General features: G+C 43.6%; 2 protein-coding genes across 6 annotated transcripts in view; one reads left to right on the forward strand and one right to left on the reverse strand.

The window, feature by feature from the left end:
- Positions 1-20,691, forward strand: part of zwilch (zwilch kinetochore protein) — a 64,097-nt gene that overhangs the window by 40,919 nt on the left and 2,487 nt on the right. Inside the window, exons 17-18 of one of the 2 annotated variants that reach the window (XR_005462486.1) lie at positions 5,002-5,120; positions 10,679-10,738. Coding sequence is in view for 1 of the 2 variants with exons in the window: in XM_038812922.1 (XP_038668850.1) it covers positions 5,002-5,120; positions 10,679-10,773 (214 nt within the window). In the remaining variant the exon portion in view is untranslated. Of the gene's footprint in view, positions 1-5,001; positions 5,121-10,678; positions 10,790-20,691 lie in introns of those variants that run through there. The other variant, XM_038812922.1, reaches the window with a different exon arrangement.
- The window catches only part of LOC119974200 (lactase-like protein), a 75,993-nt gene continuing 66,937 nt past the window's right edge, over positions 11,636-20,691 (reverse strand). For 3 of the 4 annotated variants that reach the window (XM_038812925.1, XM_038812923.1, XM_038812926.1), the window contains exons 12-14: positions 19,475-19,674; positions 18,708-18,771; positions 11,636-12,823 (exon numbers count right to left, since the gene is read on the reverse strand). In XM_038812925.1, the coding sequence (XP_038668853.1) occupies positions 12,711-12,823; positions 18,708-18,771; positions 19,475-19,674 (377 nt within the window). In that variant the 3' untranslated portion in view covers positions 11,636-12,710. Of the gene's footprint in view, positions 12,824-16,307; positions 16,382-18,707; positions 18,772-19,474; positions 19,675-20,691 lie in introns of all 4 variants that reach the window. The other variant, XM_038812927.1, reaches the window with a different exon arrangement.

Genomic DNA, 20,691 nt, shown 5'->3' on the forward strand with positions numbered 1-20,691 from the left:
CTCTCAACCTATATTTGTGACCTCTCGTTCTAGATTGCCCTTTAAGGGGGTACATTTGGTCTATGTTTACTTTATCAAACCCTCTTAGTATTTTATATACCTCTATTAGATCCCCCCTCATTCTTCTAATTTCCAGCGAGTATAAACCAAACAGTTCAATCAGATCTGCATACCGACTTTCTGAGATTCATGAACAAAGATTTTGTTTTAAATAAATATTTTATTGAAGCATTTATATATTTACACAACAAATGTAATCAGAAAAACAAAGCAAGCCAACAGGGCTGCAAATAACAAACTCAACAAAATACCTTACACCCCACCATCCCACTCCCCAACTCCCGCCTCCCCATTTTAAACCCACAACTGGGTTTCGGGGGCCCCGAGTACCTCCATTCTAACAATATCCGTCTCCGGGCTACCAAGGAGACAAAGGCCAAAACATCGGCCCCTCTCGCCCCCTGGACTCCAGGGTCTTCTGAAACTCCGAAGTTGGGACCACCTTCACCTTCAGGACCTCCGACATAACATTGGCAAACCCCTGCCAGAATCCCCCAAGCTTCGGGCACGCCCAGAACATGTGGGCATGATTCGCGGGGCCCCCCGCACACCTCCCATACCTATCCTCCACTCCTTCAAAAAACCTGCTCATCCTGGCCACTGCCTTTTGTGCCCTGTGGACCATCTTAAACTAGATAAGGCCAGGCCTAGCACACAACGAGGATGCATTCACCCTCCTCAGAGCTTCCTCCCACAGCCCAGCCTCCAACTCCCTACCCAACACCTCCTCCCACTTGCGCTTCACTACCCTTATCGGGGTTCCCTCCCAATCCATAAGCTCCGTGTAAATTTCTGACACCTTGCCCTCCCCTACCTCTGTTCTTAACACCACCTTGTCCTGCAGCCCCTGGGGTCGCAGGTGAGGAAAGGGTAGTACCTGCTTCCGGACAAAGTCCCTCATCTGCAAATACCGGAAATCATTCCCGGCAGGCAACTCAAATTGCTCCTCCAACACGGAAAGCTGCCCTCAACGAATAGATCCCCAAACCGCTCAATCCCTGCCTGTGCCACCCCAAAACCCCCCATCCAGCCCCCCTGGAACAAACCACAGATCGGTGCCCAAACCGAGGTCCCCTCAAGCCTCAGGTGCTGCTACCACTGTCCCCACACCCTCAGAGCTGCCACCACCACCAGGTTTTTGGAGTACCTGGCCGGTGAGAACAGCAAAGGCCCTGTCAACAATGCCCCCAAACTCGAATCCTTGAAGAGGCTGCCTCCATCCACTCCCATTCCGACCCCTCCCCAGTACCCACTTCCTCACCATGGCTATATTCGCTGCTCGGTAAGAGTTCATGAAATTCGGGAGAGCTAATCAACCTCCCACTCAACCCCATTCCAGCAGCACCACCTTCACCCCCGGGGCTTTACCCGCCTAAATGGGTAATTCAGCAAATTCAGCCTCCTAAAGAAAGCTTTAGGAATAAAAATCAGGAGGTTCTGGAACACAAACAAGAACCTCTGGAGAACCGTCATCTTCACCGATTGTATCTGTCCCGACAGAGGGAGCACACTCCAACTCCCCCCTTCATCTGTTACACCAACCGAGCCAAATTCAACTTGTGCATCTACTCCCAGCCCTGCGCCACCTGAATACCCAGATATCAAATGTCCCGTTCTCTCTTCCCCCCCCCCCCCCCCCCCCCCCCCCCCCCTCACTCCCACTGCCGCCACCACCACTCTAAACAGCAACTCCCCCAGTCCCTCCTGTCCCCTCGCTTGAATCGTAAAAACCTTGCTCTTTCCCCCATATTCAATTTGTACCCTGGGAACCAGTTGAATTCCTCCAAAATACTCTTAATACCTTCTAACGGATTCAAAATATAAAGCAGCAAGTCATCCACATACAGCGAAACCCTATGCTCCACCCGCCCCATACCATCCTCTGCCATTCCCTTGATGCCCTCAACGCCATTGCCAATGGTTCTAAAGCCAAGGTAAAGAGCTATGGGGAGAATGGACAGCCCTGCCTCGTCCCCCGATGCAGCCTGAAATATTCCAATACCCGGTTCATCCGCACACTTGTTACCAGTGCCCGGTACAATAACTAGATCCAATCTACAAACCCCGGCCCAAACCCAAACCGCCCCAGCAGTTCCCACAAATAGTCCTACTCCACCTGGTCGAAGGCCTTCTCTGCATCCATGGCGACCACCACCTCCACACTTCGTCCCTCCGGGGGCATTATTATAACATTCAACAGCTTCCTGATGTTGGCCGACAGATGCCTCCCCTTCACAAATTATTTATTTATTTTTATTTTAAATTTAGAGTACCCAATTTATTTTTTCCAATTAAGGGGCAATTTAGCGGGGCCAATCCACCTAACCTGCACATCTTTGGGTTGTGGGGGCGAAACCCATGCAAACAAGGGGAGAATGTACAAATGCCACACGGATGCCGTGAGGCAGCAGTGTGCTACCGTGCTGCCCTCCCTTAAAAAATTGTTAAGCATTAAGATTGCAAACAGTCGAGGCCCGAGGATTGACCCCTGCAGCACCCCGCTAGATAGAACATAGAACGATACAGCGCAGTACAGGCCCTTCGGCCCACGATGTTGCACCGACATGGGAAGTCAAAAACTAAAGGCCATCTAACCTACACTATGCCATTATCATCCATATGCTTATCCAATAAACTTTTAAATGCCCTCAATGTTGGCGAGTTCACTACTGTTACAGGTAGGGCATTCCACGGCCTCACCACTCTTTGCGTAAAAAACCTACCTCTGACATCTGTCCTATATCTATTACCCCTCAATTTAAGGCTATGTCCCCTCGTGCTAGCCACCTCCATCCGCGGGAGAAGGCTCTCACTGTCCACCCTATCTAACCCTCTAATCATTTTGTATGCTTCTATTAAGTCACCTCTTAACCTTCTCTCTAACGAGAACAACCTCAAGTCCATCAGCCTTTCCTCATAAGATTTTCCCTCCATACCAGGCAACATCCTGGTAAATCTCCTCTGCACCCGTTCCAAAGCTTCCATGTCCTTCCTATAATGAGGCGACCAGAACTGTACGCAATACTCCAAATGCGGCCGTACCAGAGTTTTGTACAGCTGCAACATGACCTCATGGCTCCGGAACTCAATCCCTCTACCAATAAAGGCCAACACACCATAGGCCTTCTTCACAACCTTATCAACCTGGGTGGCAACTTTCAGGGATCTATGTACATGGACACCGAGATCCCTCTGCTCATCCACACTGCCAAGAATTTTACCATTAGTCAAATATTCCGCATTCATGTTTTTCTTTCCAAAGTGAATCACCTCACACTTCTCTACATTAAACTCCATTTGCCACCTCTCAGCCCAGCTCTGCAGCTTATCTATGTCCCTCTGTAACCTGCAACATCCTTCCACGCTGTCTACAACTCCACCGACTTTAGTGTCGTCTGCAAATTTACTCACCCAACCTTCTGTGCCCTCCTCTAGGTCATTTATAAAAATGACAAACAGCAACGGCCCCAGAACAGATCCTTGTGGTACGCCACTCGTAACTGAACTCCATTCTGAACATTTGCCATCAACCACCACCCTCTGTCTTCTTTCAACTAGCCAATTTCTGATCCACATCTCTAAATCACCGTCAATCCCCAGCCTCCGTATTTTCTGCAATAGCCGACCGTGGGGAACCTTATCAAACGCTTTACTGAAATCCATATACACCACATCAACCGCTCTACCCTCGTCTACCTGTTCAGTCACCTTCTCAAAGAACTCGATAAGGTTTGTGAGGCATGATCTACCCTTCACAAAACCATGCTGACTATCCCTAATCATATTATTCCTATCTAGATGATTATAAATCGTATCTCTTATAATCCTCTCCAAGACTTTACCCACAACAGACGTGAGGCTCACCGGCCTATAGTTACTGGGGTTATCTCTATTCCCGTTCTTGTACAAAGGGACCACATTTGCTACCCTCCAGTCCTCTGGCACTATTCCTGTAGCAAATGATGACATAAAAATCAAAGCCAAAGGCTCAGCAATCTCTTTCCTGGCTTCCCAGAGAATCCTAGGATAAATCCCATCAGGCCCCGGGGACTTATCTATTTTCACCTTGTCCAGAATTGCCAACACTTCTTCCCTACGCACCTCAATGCCATCTATTCTAATAGCCTGGGTCTCAGCATTCTCCTCCACAACATTATCTTTTTCCTGAGTGAATACTGACGAAAAAGTATTCATTTAGTATCTCGCTTATCTCCTCAGCCTCCACACACAACAAAGAGATAGACTTTGTCAGCCAGAGAAGGCTGTAGCAGTGTAGTGAGTATGAACCAGCTAACGAGGAAAGGGAAGGAGTAAGAAAGCCAATCAATTAGTGTATAGGAGCCTATATATTTGTAACACAGAACTGTGATTTATTTACAGCCCCTCTTGAATCTATGGTCTCCTGTGGATGTCTTGTGTCAGTGGACAACTGCACACACTGCTGCCAATACTGAGAGATTTGAATGCTTTAAAATTCCAGATACGATTCTGTCTGCCACAGTGTTCAAACCAAACGCAACTACTCTGTTGTTGTGGAATGTGATCTGACTTCTGGTCCAAAAGATTGGGCACCCCAGTGCAGCACGGTGGCGCAGTGGTTAGCACTGCTGCCTCGCGGCGCCAAGGACCTGGGTTCGGTCCAGACCCCGGGTCACTGTCTGTAGAGTTTACACATTCTCGAAAATCTCATCAGGTCTGGCAGCATTTGTAAGGAGAAAAAAGAGCTAGCATTTTGAGTCCAGATGACCCTTTATCAAAGATGTGCAGGGTGGGTAGATTGGCCACACTAAATTGCTCCTTAATTGGAAAAAAGGTTTTTAAAAAGATTGGGCACCACTGGATTATTAGCATATGGGATGTTGGAGTAATTAGAAATACTGGTGGCAGCTATTTAAATATATGGAATTGATTTCCTCATTACACTGGCTTCTTGCATTTCAGCGAGCACCCCTTCCTGTGGAGAATGGAGATTATCAGTTGCCACGGGCAGAGGGAATTGAAGACCATGTGGCAGCTCAACACTAAGCCACCAGTGGATCACGTGACATTTACCACCCCAGGTATTTTCTTTAATGAAGTCAAATTCCTGAGGAATACTCATCATTTCCTGGTGCTGCCATTGTCAACGGAATGAAGATGGAAAATCTTCTGAAATAAGCATTGTCTCACAGTAGACCCTTCAGCCCATTGTGGTATTCATTTGGATCTTAACTGATTTGTTTCCTACCTCCATTTAGCCCCCCTCACCCCCCGCTGCTACCTTGATTATGTAATCCTTAATACAATTATTTAACAAAAATCTATCAGTCCCTTTTTTATGTTGTAACAAGATGAACACAGCAGTGAATCTCCTGTAGCACAGTTAAGTGTGAGCAAATGTGGCCTTGATTTTTAACCACTTGAAAATGAATAGTTTTGAATCTCACCCATACAGCCTATAAAAGTCGCAAATTCAATTTATGGTTTCACTTTGTGTATTACAAATGTCTGGTACCTACAGGATTAATGTGGGACTCAATACAGTACCACCCACAGTGATGTAAGAAGGCGGATGACTCGGGTGTTTCATAGATAGAATTTACAGTGCAGAAGGAGGCCATTCAGCCCATCGAGTCTGCACCGGCTCTTGCAAAGAGCACCCTACCCAAGGACAACACCTCCACCCTATCCCCATAACCCAGTAACCCCACCCAACACTAAGGGCAATTTTGGACACTAAGGGAAATTTATCATGGCCAATCCACCTAACCTGCACATCTTTGTGACTGTGGGAGGAAACCGGAGCACCCGGAGGAAACCCACGCACACACGGGGAGGATGTGCAGACTCCGCACAGACAGTGACCCAAGCCAGAATCGAACCTGGGACCCTGGACATGTGAAGCGATTGTGCTATCCACAATGCTACTGTTGAGCAGAGAGAGGTTAAGATGAAGCATAGAGATAGCTCCTAGCCCGTACCGTTCACTGTACATGAGTAAATAGTTCTCGTGGTTAAAAGACTTGCAGTTAAATTAAGTCTTTGTAGTCTTCAGTAGGTTAAGAGACACCGCTCTGCAACTAATACCTTGCCAACATGGTGGCAATTGGGGAATCAAAAACCTTCAACCGCGCCAAAATGCTGAAACAAGCAGAGATGCTGGAAGTCTAAGAAGAAAATTCTTACCTGAGGGAAGCCCCAAGAAAAGCTGAAAACCCAGAAAATTTGCCAAAAAATGTTCTACAGTAATGGCCTGGAAGCTGAAGACTTTAGATTTCTTACTGCAGGAGATCATTGAATTTCTCTTGGAGCTCAAGCTTCAGGACACAACCCCCAGAGCATGCAGGGGCGAGCTAAGTCTTTTTTAAGTTCCAAGCTGCAGCTGTCCTGAGAACCCTTTCCCTAATTCAGTGTCCGAGGTGTCGTTGGACTAACCCAAGGTTCAGACCAGTCACTAAATTGGCGTCTTTGGACAAACAGATTTTAAGATACAGCATTGTTTCTGATTTAAATGTAACAATCAGAAGATGTGCGGGTGAACATGCTGCTTTATTCTTATCGGCCCAATTGTGGATTACATCATTTAAGGTTGGGTATTAATGAATCATCTGCCAAATTCGAGGAAGGTTTAAAATCTTTTGACATTTATTTAAACTTCTGAAGCAATCTGCTTCTGTATTGAACTAAATTTAATGAAGAGAGTCCAACTATTAGGGCAGCCCATTGAGTCCTTCATCAATGATCCCTACAGAATGGCAGTAGGATGTGAATATGGAGATTTAAAGCCTGAGCCTATCCGACCAAATAGTGTTGGGTGTAATAGATGATGCACACTCTGACCTCCTACAAGAGAAAGAAAATCTAACCCTCGACAAGGCAATCCAGGTAGTTGGGCTGTCTGAACTCTGAGTAGCACAGGACAATCTTGAGGGAAGAGAATAGACATGGGGGGATAAAATCACCCCTCAGTCCAGCTTATCAGGCCAAATAGGCACCAGGACCATCCAAGTCTGAGAAATCAGCCAGCAGAGTAACCTTGCGATTTTGACTTAGCTGCGGTGCGAAGCGCCCTCACAGAAGAAATGAAATGAAAAATGAAAATCGCTTATTGTCACGAGTAGGCTTCAAATGAAGTTACTGTGAAAAGCCCCTAGTCGCCACATTCTGGCGCCTGTTCGGGGAGGCTGTTACGGGAATCGAACCGTGCTGCTGGCTTGCCTTAGTCTGCTTTCAAAGCCAACAATTTAGCCCGGTGAGCTAAACAGCCCCTGAAGAGATCAGTATCCTGCAAGTACATCCCAATACTTCCATTGTAACCGGATCGGACACTATATGGCAAGCTGAAAGTCAAACTCGAAGGCCCAAAGATAATCCACAAAGTTGAAACCAAGACCCAGAGGTGACCATGATGGCTCCAGTAGGAGACATAATAGAGAGTGATCAATAGTCCAAGAACTCTCTACCTCCCAACTATGAGCAGACCAAGCAGGCCAGCAGCACGGTTCGATTCCCGTACCAGCCTCCCCGGACAGGCGCGAAATGTGGCGACTAGGGGCTTTTCACAGTAACTTCATTGAAGCCTATTCGTGACAATAAGCAATTTTTATTTCATTCATGATAATAGTACAGCTGGTCAACACATGACACAACCACAAGTAATGCTGGAACCTCATAGTGGTTTCCTACCATTGACAACAAAAAGGAAACCACTAAACCTTCTTCAGGCCTCAGGAGTGCTCTTTTCATAATAATAATCTTTATTGTCACAAGTAGGCTTACATCAACACTGCAATGAAGTTACTGTGAAAATCCCCCAGTTGCCACATTCCGGTGCCTGTTTGGGTACACTGGGGGAGAATTCAGAATATCCAATTCACCTAACAAACACGTCTTTCGGGACTTGTGGGCAATGAGATGGCTACCAGAAGAAAGATAAAGAAACGAGATGGAGGTGAGCATAGTAGCAAAAATGTAGCAGCAACCACTGATCAACGCAAGAGCTGAACCGACCAAGTGCAGTTCAGCATGAAGGAATGGAAGAAAAGGATGAAAATACACCCAGGTTAACAGCAAGAATCAGAACCAAAAGAGTCTATAACTCCTCCGACAGACAGCAAATGAGAGCTGGAAGGGTTATAAGGTCTCCAGACCACCTGAACCTAAGTTCAAGCACTTGAAGGAAGGAGAGTGGATAGTGCGAATGTTGTAATGAAGCTAATGCAGCAATATCAACACTGCAGTAATAACATTAATGTGGTAATAATGAAGCTAATGCAGCGATATCAACAGTGCAGTAATAATATTAATGTGGGGCAGCACGGTGGCACAGTGGTTAGCATTGCTGCCTACGGCGCTGAGGACCCGGGTTCGAATCCCGGCCCTGGGTCACTGTCCGTGAGGAGTTTGCACATTCTCCCCGTGTCTGCGTGGGTTTCAGCCCCACAACCCAAAGATGTGTAGGATAGGTGGATTGGCCACGCTAAATTGCCCCTTAATTGGAAAAAATAATTGGGTACTCTAAATTTAAAAAAAAATAACATTAATGTGGTAATAATGAAGCTAACGCAGCGATATCAACAGTGCAATAATAACATTAATGTGGTAATAATGTAGGACGTGTAGGAGTAAACTGGTGTAACTCCACATACATTGGATAAAGACTAGAGGGAGGGGTTGTAGTATAAGGATCTGGCACATACAGGGTTAATGTGAGACTGAGTGCAGTGCTGCCCACAGTGATGTAAAAAGGCACATGGCCCAGAGGTGGTGTGGTGTTGAGCAAAGACAAGTCAAGACCCAAGCATGGAGAAAGTTCCTAGCCTGTATTATTGTACATGTGTAAATAGTTCTACTTTTAATAAAGACTTAAAATTAATCTACTGTAACCAATGGCTGTTTAATTTCCCTGAATGTCCCAGGGATATCTAAATATAAGCTTTTATAATCTTTTCATGCATTTGAAATCATAGTATCCCTACAGTGCAGAAGGAGGCCATTCAGCCCATCGCACCACAGTACCCTACCTCGGCCTAAACCACACACTATCCCCATAACCCCACCTAGGGCCAATTTAGCATAGCCAATACACCTAATCTGCACATCTTTGGACTGTGAAAGGAAACACACACTGACACGGGGAGAACGTTCAGACTCCACACAGTCACCCAAAGTCTGAATCGAACCCGGGTCCCTGGCGCTGTGAGGCAGCAGTGCTAACCATTGTGCCATTACTTGTTACTTTAAAGAAATGTAGAAGTATACTATCTTTCTCTCTAATAATCTAGGACAGGACAGTTACTACTGTGTGTTTGTCACAATTTGGATAACCAACAATATTATTCCCCTTAAAATATAAATGGTGCTTGATATTCAGAATATATCACAGTACTTCCCAAACCAGTGCTGTTGTAGGGTTGAATTTGACAAAGTGCTTGTTTGGAAATGTGTGTGGTCATTTAATCCATGCAATCTATGGAAGCCTGACCAGTTGATGGAGTTATTCCCAAATCCAAGGTTTACTGCACTTTCAAGTGGAGTGCCAAGAAACTTGGCAAGAGAAATATCAGGATGGCAGCCGGTGACTAGTGGTGTACATCCGGGGTCTGTGCTGGAACCACAGCTTTTCACAATACGCATTAATGATCTAGAAGAAGGAACTGAAGTCACTGTTGCTAAATTTGCAGATGATACAAAGATCTGTAGCGGGGCAGGTAGTATTGAGGAAGCAAGGGGGCTGCAGAAGGATTTGGACAAGCTAGGCGAGTGGGTAATGAAGTGGCAAATGAAATACAATGTGGAAAAGTGTGAGGTTATGCACTTTGGAGGGAGGAATTTAAGCAGAGACTATTTTCTAAATGGGGAAATGCTTCGGACATCAGAAGCACAAAGGGACTTGGGAGTCCTTGTTCACGGTTCTCTTAAGGTTAACGTGCAGGTTCAGAAAGCAGTTAAGAAGGCAAATGCAATGTTCGCATTCATGTCAAGAGGGCTAGAATACAAGACCAGGGATGAACCTCTGAGGCTGTATAAGGCTCTGGTCAGACCCAATTTGGAGCATTGTGAGCGGTTTTGTTCTCCGTACCTAAGGAAGGATGTGCTGGACTTGGAACGGGTCCAAAGGAGGTTCGCAAGAATGATCCCTGGAATGAAGAACTTGTCGTATGAGGAACGGTTGAGGACTCTGGGTCTGTACTCGTTGGAGTTTAGAAGGATGAGGAGGGATCTTATTGAAACTTACAGGATACTGTGAGGCCTTGATAGAGTGGACGTGGCAAGGATGTTTCCACTTGTAGGAAAAATTGGAACCAGAGGGCACCATCTCAGACTAAAGGGACGATCCTTTGAAACAGAGATGAGGAGGAATTTCTTCAGCCAGAGGGTGGTGAATCTGTGGAACACATTGCTGCAGAAGGTTGCGAAGGCCAAATCACTGAGTGTCTTTAAGACAGAGATAGATAGGTTCTTGATTAATAAGGGGATCAGGGGTTATGGGGAGAAGGCAGGAGAATGGAGATGAGAAAATATCAGCCATGATTGATTGGCGGAGCAGACTCGATGGGCCGAGTGGCCTAATTCTGCTCCTATGTCTTATGGTCTTCTCTCACTATCACTAATACTACTTCCTCATTGTGTTTTTAAGGTCTGCCAGTTGATGATACAACTTTGTGTAGTGATTACGAGGAGGCATTTTATTACAACACAGTGGTCAGCTGCAGCCAGGCACGTTTTATATAAACCTTTGGGAGAAAAGGTAAATGCAACCATTGTGTAAATTGATCTTTTCCCTCTCACTCTTATTAAGCATAAATGCAATGGGACATCCCAACGTATTTGCATGCGGTAATTCAAACAGCTTATTGCAGTTACTCAACACAGGCCTGCTTTAGTTATAAAAACAGAACTCCAAAGAGCCATATTGGACTCGATGTTTTTTTAATATAAATTTAAGAGTACCCAATTCATTTTTTCCAATTAAGGGGCAATTTAGCATGGCCAATCCACCTACCCTGCACATCTTTGGGTTGTGGGGGCAAAACCCACGCAACACTGGGAGAATGTGCAAACTCCACACGGACAGTGACCCAGAGCCGGGATCGAACCTGGGACCTTGGCGCTGTGAGGCAGCAATGATAACCACTGTACCACCATGCTGCCCCTTGGAGTTGATGTTAACACTATTTCTCTCCACAGATGCTGCCAGGCCTGCTGAGAGTTTCCAGAATTATGATTTATTTCCGATCTCCAGCATCCGCAGTATTTTGCTGTTATACCTGATATTAGTTGCCCCATCTTCTCCTGTATCATCTAGTGAGCAGTAGCAGAGTTCTGAGCCAGTTAGTGTTGCTTTTTCACTCCACCCAACATATTTGTCTTGTCTGGCATTCTTCCTCAGTGAAAGTGAAATGAACTGGCATGATGCTGTTTCCTCCTGCCGCTCCACTTTCCTGTCGACTTAAAAGCCACATCAATCTGTCCCCGCACCCCCCAAAATAATGATCCTGTCAAATTCTATGCAACTTCAAACATTAACATTACTTGCATTAATTTCAGTCAGCAATCCAGTGTATGAATCAAATTAGTTGACACAATTCAGTAATTAATATTCTTAAATCAACTGCAAATTTATTCTGATTTTTAAAAATCTTATATTACTAAAATTAGGGTCTAAATTCCATCTCATAAAAATGGCACACCATGGGTTAAATTTCAATATATTTTGAATGGCATATACTTTGTTATGATCTTTTATTTCTATCTGGATTTGTTGTTTTGTGTAGTGTTGAGTAATTGGCATTGGACAAATTAAAACTGTTGGTCATTGTATGTGGCATTTATTTTACAAAGTTATATTCATGCCTAAAGATCCCCGTTTCACCGCCCATTGCATTTAAACCAGGCCAAACTAACTCTCCCTGAAATCCGACTCACAACTCTAATGCCTATCGGTAACAGCAACTGAATATAACAATAATATTTATACCTAATGAAGTGTGTGGTGTAAGTAATAAGAAAATATGTAATGGTTGAGAACTGCTCCAGTTTGACCTAAATGTTGGCCCAATAATTATATAGCTTCTACATTTTGTACCTGGACCAAGCTGTTGCAGATTTTAGACCAACACACTGATGGATTGCCTGATTTTCTTCAGTTCACGTCTTTCATTGTCTCTCAGGCTGAAAGTTTTACTCTTCCTCTTGGTCATTGAACCTTTTTATATTTGAAAGATATATTGTGTTTTTTAAATGAGGAAACAGCTCTTCTGCAAGAATCTGCTCTGTGTCAATAGGAGACACTATTACAAGCAAATATTTGTTATCTAAATCCACAGTGAAATCTTGATCATATATACCTGGATTGGGCACCACATCTTTTGGGGAAGGACAATATTGGAAGTGAAATGAATTGAGCATGTTGTGAACTCCTGTACCTTAACCGTAGAATTGAAATCTGGAATTTGGTTGAGTTTTTTGATAATGCCGTTTTACTATCGTGATGATGGGTCATCTCATTCATGGGTAATAAAGCCATCGGATCTTTGGTGGTGACAGTAGAGAAGTATCAACCGGTCGTTTGAAGATGGTAATAATATAATAAATTTGCTGAAGTAGCTAGTCATCTGTTTTGTTCTTGTACATCTACCATTGTCTTACACAACAACAATCTGGGATTTTCACTGCCTCCGAAGTAGGAACATCAGTAGTATAGCGCTGAGCAGTATACAAAGGGTGCACACAGTTGGGACAACTATCTCAGTAACCATCTCCATATGGTTGACAAGCGGATCTAAAAGTGAAGGGGAAAGAAAAAATATTACACTGCAAAAATTATATTCAGTTATTTCCGAGAAATGCCTCATTTTTGCACTAAACCAAATCAATAAGTATATTTAACATGTTATAAAATTCCTATTGTGTCCCTGGTTTAAATTTCTTTGAAACTGCATCTTTTGCTTACCATAATTTAGCCTGAGAATATTAGCAGCAGCAATGTTCCATTGTTCCTCTAATGTTAAAGGAAAACGCTTATTACCGAAGTATGAAATTCCTTCCAAAGCTCATAACTGATAGTAAAAAAGAGGGAGAGGCATTCCTGGAATGCAATTGTGGCATAATCTGATCCACGGTATTCAAATGATAGGGTAGTCATAATGTCATAATTATAGCTTTGAATCAGAGTACTGTATTTGAGTCTATTTTGTCATTTAACGCTTTCAAGGTTTGTGTACAATTTTTAGCTTGCTCCTTGAAGGTGTCCAAACACGAGCAAGTTACCTCTTCATCTCAAAGTCCTATTCTATTTCCCTCTGTCCTTGCTTGATAATCACTGCTACCTTTGTTGAAACATTTATCATCCACCAACAAATCTACCTTGTCCCCCTCCTGGCAATAATCTGAACATCTTGCTCCTTGGACCTGGTCCTCCACTTGCCTCCCCACCCATCTTGTTTCTCTCTGTCCCTCCACTATTCCATCAACAGATCATCAATTATTGCCTTGTGTTATCCTAGCATGTTACTTACTTTTTTTATATGTCTGGAAATAAATTTGGCTAATAGGGTAGCAGTTGCACGTCCTCAACAGAGCTTTCCTGTCTGGCTATACTCCACATTCTTCACCCATTTCACCTGTCCATTATTGCTGAAACCATTATTCATGTACCCAAGACCTTGATTTTTGCTCCAATTTCTTCTCTGTTGGTCTCCCATCTTCCTGCCTCCATAAACTCCAATGTTTAAAAGTGCAGGACTGCTATTCTTACTGATGCATTCTGGGCTCACACATACACCCCCAACTACAGATTAAACTCTTGTGTTCATCGTGAAATCCATCCAAAATCTCACCTTCCATTCCACCTTTTTGTAGTCTTCAACCATAAGCGTCCTTGCCCCTTCAGTTTTCTGACTCTAACCTTCCTCCCACACTAGTCCCAGTATTAGTGGTAAAACTTTAAGATGATTAGCCATATGGTCAGGAATTTCTGCCTTATACCCCTGCATCTCTCTACCTCTTTTTTTAAGCCTCTGGATATGTCTTTTCCGTTGAAGCCTTGTCGCCTCTCCCAACCATCCTACCATATCTTGGTTCTATAAGATGCCTAAGTGGCACATGTGCAAGTTTGTAGCTTGAGTGGTTGTGTGTACATGGGTCAAAGAGAGTGGTGAAAGCCAGTCGCTGTTTGATGAGTGCTGAAGGTCAGTGAAGTAGATGAGCCCATGCTGGTGGCATTCGTTCATAAGATATAGGAGCAGAAATAGGCCATTTGGCCCAACGAGGCTGCTCCACCATTCTATCATGCCTGATATGTTCTTCGTCTGTTACCTACAATGCTACAGACCAAGAGCTGGATTGCAAAATCAGCCAGAACATCTCCCTAGAACACATGACCTAGGAGCGGGAGTTGACAATTTAGACTCCCGAGCCGAACACCCTCAATGTGATCATGGCTGATCCCATCATGGCCTCAACGCCACCGTCCTGCCCGTTCTTCATAACCCATTGCCAATTAAAAATCTGTCTAACTACTTAAATTTACTCACTGTCACAGCATCCCCCGCACTCTGGGGTACCGAATTCCACACATTCACAACTCTTTGGGAGAAGTAGTTTCTCCTCAAATCTGTTTTAAATTTGTTACCTCTTATTCTAAGAATATGGCCTCTCATTTTAGAATGCCCCACAAGAGGAAGCATCTGCTCCACGTCTACTTTATCCATACCTTTCAGCATCTTGTATACCTCAGTTAGATCTCCCCTCATTCTTCTAAACTCTAGAAAGTACAAGCCTAAACTGTTCAATCTCTCCTCATACGACAAACCCCTCATCTCTGGAACCAATATAGTGAACCTCTTCTGAACTGCCTCCAATGCCACTACATCTTTCCTTCTAAGGGGACCAAAACTGTGCACAATACCCCAGGTGTGGTCTGACCACTGCCTTGTGAAAATGAAAATCGCTTATTGTCACGAGTAGGCTTCAATGAAGATACTGTGAAAAGCCCCTAGTCGCCACATTCCAGCGCCTGTCCGGGGAGGCTGGTACGGGAATAGTTGCATAGGTGCAACAACAATTCCTTACCTTTATACTCAATTCCTTTTGCTATAAATGTTAACATTCCATTTGCTTTCCTTATCTGCTGCACCTGAATGCTCGTTTTCTGCGGCTCATGCACAAGGACACCCAGACCCCTCTCTCTCCATTTGGATAGAAGTTGCCTTTCCATATTTTTGACCAAAATGCATGATGTCGCACTTATCCACGTTAAACTCCATCTGCCACATTTTGGCCCACTCCTAACTTATCTATATCCATTTATACGGTTCTTATTTCCTCATTGCAACTTACTGTCCCACCTATTTTTCTGTCATGTGCAAATTTGGCACTAGAACCTTCTACCCTGTATCCGAGTCATTAATATAGATTGTAAATAGCTGGGGCCCAAGGACGAAACCCTGTGACACCCCAGTAGTCACATCTCGCCATCCAGAAAAATACCTATTTATCCCGGCTCGCTCTCCTGTCCGTCAGCCAATCTTCTATTCAAGCTAATAAATTGCCCCTAATCTCATTTTGTGAATTAACCTTCTGTGTGGTACCTTATCAACGCCTTCTGGAAGTCCAGATATACTACATCTACAGGATCCCCATTATCCACTTTGCTTGTTACATCTTCGAAGAATAATACAACCACTCATCTCCTTTCTCAGGGGCAAGTAACACCTCCAGATGAATTTAAACATTAAGTAATTTGCATTTCATTAAAAAAAATTTTTTTAAGAGTACCCAATTATTTTTTCCACTTAAGGGGCAATTTAGCACGGCCAATCCACTTCACCTGCATATTTTTGGGTTATGGGAGTGAAACCCACACAAACACGGGGAGAATGTGCAAACTCCGCACTGACAGTGACCCAGGGCCAGGATTCGAACCCGGGTCCTCAGCGCCGTAGTCCCAGTGCTAATCACTGTGCCACCGTGCTGCCCTCTGATTTGCATTTAATAATCCAAGGACTGTTCTTTTGAGAAGTGCAATGCTGTTATTTTGATTAGAAGCTATTGCAAACAGTAAAGTCTTGAAATCACTACTTTTGTTTTGAGGATTGCTCCGAATGAGCCATTCTAGAGGTGTTGAGAGATTTTGGCTACCAGCGGGCAAAGTATCACAAGTTAATTAATTACCAATAACCAGGAAAGCTAATGTTAAACAGACAATTTGGATGCTGCTTTCAAGGCTTGAACTCAGCGCTGAGGTGACACAAAACCCCTAATACCTAAACTTCATCGTGCACTGGCCAAACCGTTGGCATGTTTGCCTGCTTCTCAATTGTTCGGTCTGTTCTTCTAGCTGAAAAGGGCAAACAAAGAAGAACCCATTAGCCTATTATTGCTCCTCCTTCTGCCCCTCTACTATACTGTAAGTGCAATGGTGTTGGTGAATTTTCAAAGAACTCTAATGAGAAAGATATTTTAAAACTGGTTACTGTCTTAACATGTAAACAAAACTTACAACAAAATGGGATTATATGTATGCTAGAGAAAGATGTGGTATTGCTGCATATTGATTTCTTTCTATCTATTCAACAGCGCTATTTCATCACTTTGCTTTTTGGAATTTGGACAGTAAAGAAACAATCTCTCACCCCTGCCCTGACTTTGCAGTACCAGCAGTCTTAAATTGAGAATATGGGACAGACTAAATTTCTCCTGGCATGCTGAATAGAACAACTGCATTTTCCTATCTTAACCACTCCCAGAAAGGAACAGGCTATATACAGCAGCACTTTCCTCACTCGCTATTTAACTTCAGCCTTTTACATGAAATATGAACTTTAAAAACTGCAGTCTGGCACATTATCCAAGAAAAGGGGCTGGAATCTTAATCAGAATGGCAGAAATGTCAAGATTATCTACTTAATTTAATATTGGTCAAATCTGACATCACATATACAAGTGGCAAACATCTCCATGCTGTGCTAATTACCATCTGAACGCCTTTATTTGCCCTTTTTAAGTGAGAACAGAAACAGACGATATGTCAAACGGGGAACATATTTCTTCTCTCGATAATGTGGCCAAATATATTCTTATTCAGCAATAGTATCCAAAGAAAGCCCATTTATTCTGTTTCACTGGTCTGAGATGCTGGCTGCTCTTTTCTGCGACTACAACCTAATGCCTGTTATAAATGCCATGAATTTTGCACAGGTCAGCATGAATGTGTGGGGCCATCCATATTTATTTTTATGCTGGCTGCTGCTTATTGAATCCGGTACACTACTTGTTTTAGAAGAGGCTTGAAGCAGGACTTCAATCTACTTTTCATTTATCCCCCCAACCACCACCACCACCATGAAGCACAAGATTTCCAGCAATGTTATTTAAATTGCTCAGTTCAAATTATTGGACAGTTTGAATTTATTTTGTCTTCAAACAAATATAGTTTTGAATTAACTGGAATATCTTTACGAAAAATATACTACTGGGAATTGCTCTTTGTGAGATGCCTGCTCAGTTACGTAACTGGAAAAAAAAAATGTTGCTTTACCTTCTTAACGCTTGCTCTAGCTCTGTAGGTAACAGCACCTCAGACACAAATCTGGTGTTCTTGTTTAATAAGGGGATCAGCGGTTATGGGGAGAAGGCAGGAGAATGGAGATGCGGAACATATCAGCCATGATTGAATGGCAGAACAGACTCGATGGGCCGAGTGGCCTAATTCTGCTCCTATGTCTTATGGTATGTTCTAATGACAATTTCTCCATTTTGTTTAAGAACAGTTTTGACCTCTTTGCACCCTTGCCTGGACTGAAGGGATTGAGTCATGTTGGGAGTATAGCTCCAGCGACTAGAGCTAACCCAGCTAAGTGGAGACAAATTGAACAAGCATGAGAGAAGAAAATTTTATACCATTTGAGGGTGTTAACCGGATTTCCCTGTAACGTGTCTGCACACAATCCAGAACACTAGCTAGAAGAACCTGAAAGTAAACTTGTAATGGTCTTATTTTTATTAGGCTATTGTTTCCCTTGTTACCTTGTGGAACTAAGTTTCAAGTGTTTCCCATTGTACTTCTAAATAGAATTCCTACAGTGCAGAAGCAGGCCATTCAGCTAATCGAGTCTGCACCAACCCCCTGAAGAGCACCCTACCTAGCCCCCCCCCCCCCCCCCCCCCCCCCCAAGAAACCCTGTAACCCCTTCAAACTTTGGACCCTATGGGGCAATTTGGCGTGGACAATCCACCTAAACCTGCACACCTTTTGGACTGTGGGAGAAAACTGGAGCACCCAGAGGAAACCCACGCAGACACGGGGAGAACGTGCAGGCTCCGCACAGAGAGTGACCCAGGGCTGGAATTGAACCTGGGTCCTTGGCGCTGTGAGACAGCAGTGCTAACCACTGTGCCACATGCATTCATTCTCTGTTGAGTGGGGATTGTGACTGACTTATAGAAATGACAAAGGCACTGTTTGATTTTGTTTTCTCTCTGAAGGTTGAAGAAGGAACCTTTGACCCTTACTTTATGGGATACAGAAGCTAGTGGTGGCAAATGAAGAGCTGTGGTGAATTACCATATGTTGGCTCTGACCATAGTGGGACTGATGGGCTGAAATGCCTTTTCTTAGTCTGGACCCTCTGTTCTACAGGAACTGAGTGACTGCATTCACATACCTGCAGACAGCAATGTGTTGGTGGTGGAACATGCCTCTGCAGCCTTGCGTTTCCAACTCTCAATCTAGCAGAATAGGAAAATGGAAAGATTGTTTATACATTTGTGTGTAAGGGTAAAAATGCTGTGGTTATGGGATAGTCTAGTTAAATATTACACTAGAGGCTAACTGGTTAATGTGATGTGTAATGTTAAACAATATTGTGTCTTGTGCAATGTTAGTGTATTCTTCAGTTTTTTGTCCGCTCTTTATTCTATAGCAGAAACTAGGACACAGCAGCCATAAAACAGCAATTATTTAATAATTCTGTAGGATTCTTTGAAGTAAAATGCAGAGTGTTCTAGATTGACAGCTGCCTTTTATTCAAAATATTCACTTATCTTTCCCACTTTTGTTCAAAATGAAATACCGTAGCAAAGGAAATGCAGAATCCATTGGTTTTCATATTAATCCCAGTATCATTATTGAACAAAGCTGGGCCAGTTTATGAAAAATGGACATTACATCACCTGGTTCATGACCCACTGTCTTAAACTCTCCCTTCAGTTTTCCACATGATTTACTTCCACTGCCTCCCTGGGAAATCTCTTTCCTCTATTCACTAGCTTCTCCGTAAAACATTTTATATCCAAGCTTCCTTCTAAGTTTGTTCCTGTGTTTGTGGTTTGGGGCTTAATTGGGGGGAGCTAACACCAACCAGGGTTGCCAAAAATTGTTGCTCTTTTTTATATAATTGTTGCTCTTTAATAAAAAATCAACGGTACTCACTTCTCTCTGGTTGGGAAATCCATTTGAGCTTATCATCTTCCTGTAGTATTGAACCGAGGCTTTGGGATACCTCCTCTTATCTTTGCTTCCAAAATCGATATAGTAAAGTCCAAATCTTTCTGAATAGCCTTCATCCCATTCGAACTTATCCAGCAGTGACCAGGACGTGTATCCCTTGACTTTAACACCATCTTTAACAGCTGCAATAAGTTTGAAAATCATAATAGTTTTTTAAAAACTGCCAAACTGAAATGACAGAATGCTGGAAATTCACAGCAGTTACATGAATGCTTGTGAAAGGAAAAGGTTGATTCATGTGCTGTCTGCTGCAGAACCTCTTGTCAGAACAAAGGTCTGCTCAATGTTAACCTGGTTCCTGTTTTTATTTCAGAATTGTCCTGCCATAACTCCTGCCCGGTTGCTCACTGCAGATTCTATTTCAACTGAATGAGAAATAAAACATCCTAATAAATCAACAGCTGTTGCTTTATGAAAAGATAAAGATTGCACTCTTTCCCCTCCCTCTCTCTTTCTCTTCTCTCTTTCCCCCCCCCCCCCCCCCCCCCCCTCGAGTGGCCCTCCCTTTCTCGCACACTTTTTTTTCTCTCTCTCTTCCCCATTCCACTCAAACAAAGCTAATGGTGCACTGACGCCATGCTAACTCCTCTTGTGGAAGGGTTGAGTATTGCTCAATTAGTCAATAATATAGAGAACCAGTTTGTTACCACCTCCTTGGTAGGCAGTGATTTGTGGCTAAAGAATTACCCTCACCCCACCACATGGTATGATTATTGATTTGGTAACTGCTTCTTTACTATTTGTGTATTGTCTACGTAATTTTCTGTGACAAAACCTTCTTGCAACAACCAAAATCACAAAACGAGAGAGGTATAATATCTAAATACCAGTTTTTCTCTGCAATTAACCTAATGAGATTGCAAGATTGCCTGATTTCTGAGGACAGCTTGTTGGGGTGAGAGCTGGGTGGTGGGAGGCTTTTTCTTCTTCATTAATCGGAATTTCCCTTTCATTCTTTCTTCAGTAGTCTCTCATTCATACAGGGGCTGGTTTAGCTCACTCAGCTAAATCGCTGGCTTTTAAAGCAGACCAAGCAGGCCAGCAGCACGGTTCGATTCCCGTACCAGCCTCCCCGGACAGGCGCCGGAATGTGGTGACTAGGGGCTTTTCACAGTAACTTCATTGAAGCCTACTCGTGA

This window comes from Scyliorhinus canicula, chromosome 12, assembly GCF_902713615.1.
Source record: "Scyliorhinus canicula chromosome 12, sScyCan1.1, whole genome shotgun sequence".
In the NCBI taxonomy this organism is placed as follows: domain Eukaryota; kingdom Metazoa; phylum Chordata; class Chondrichthyes; order Carcharhiniformes; family Scyliorhinidae; genus Scyliorhinus; species Scyliorhinus canicula.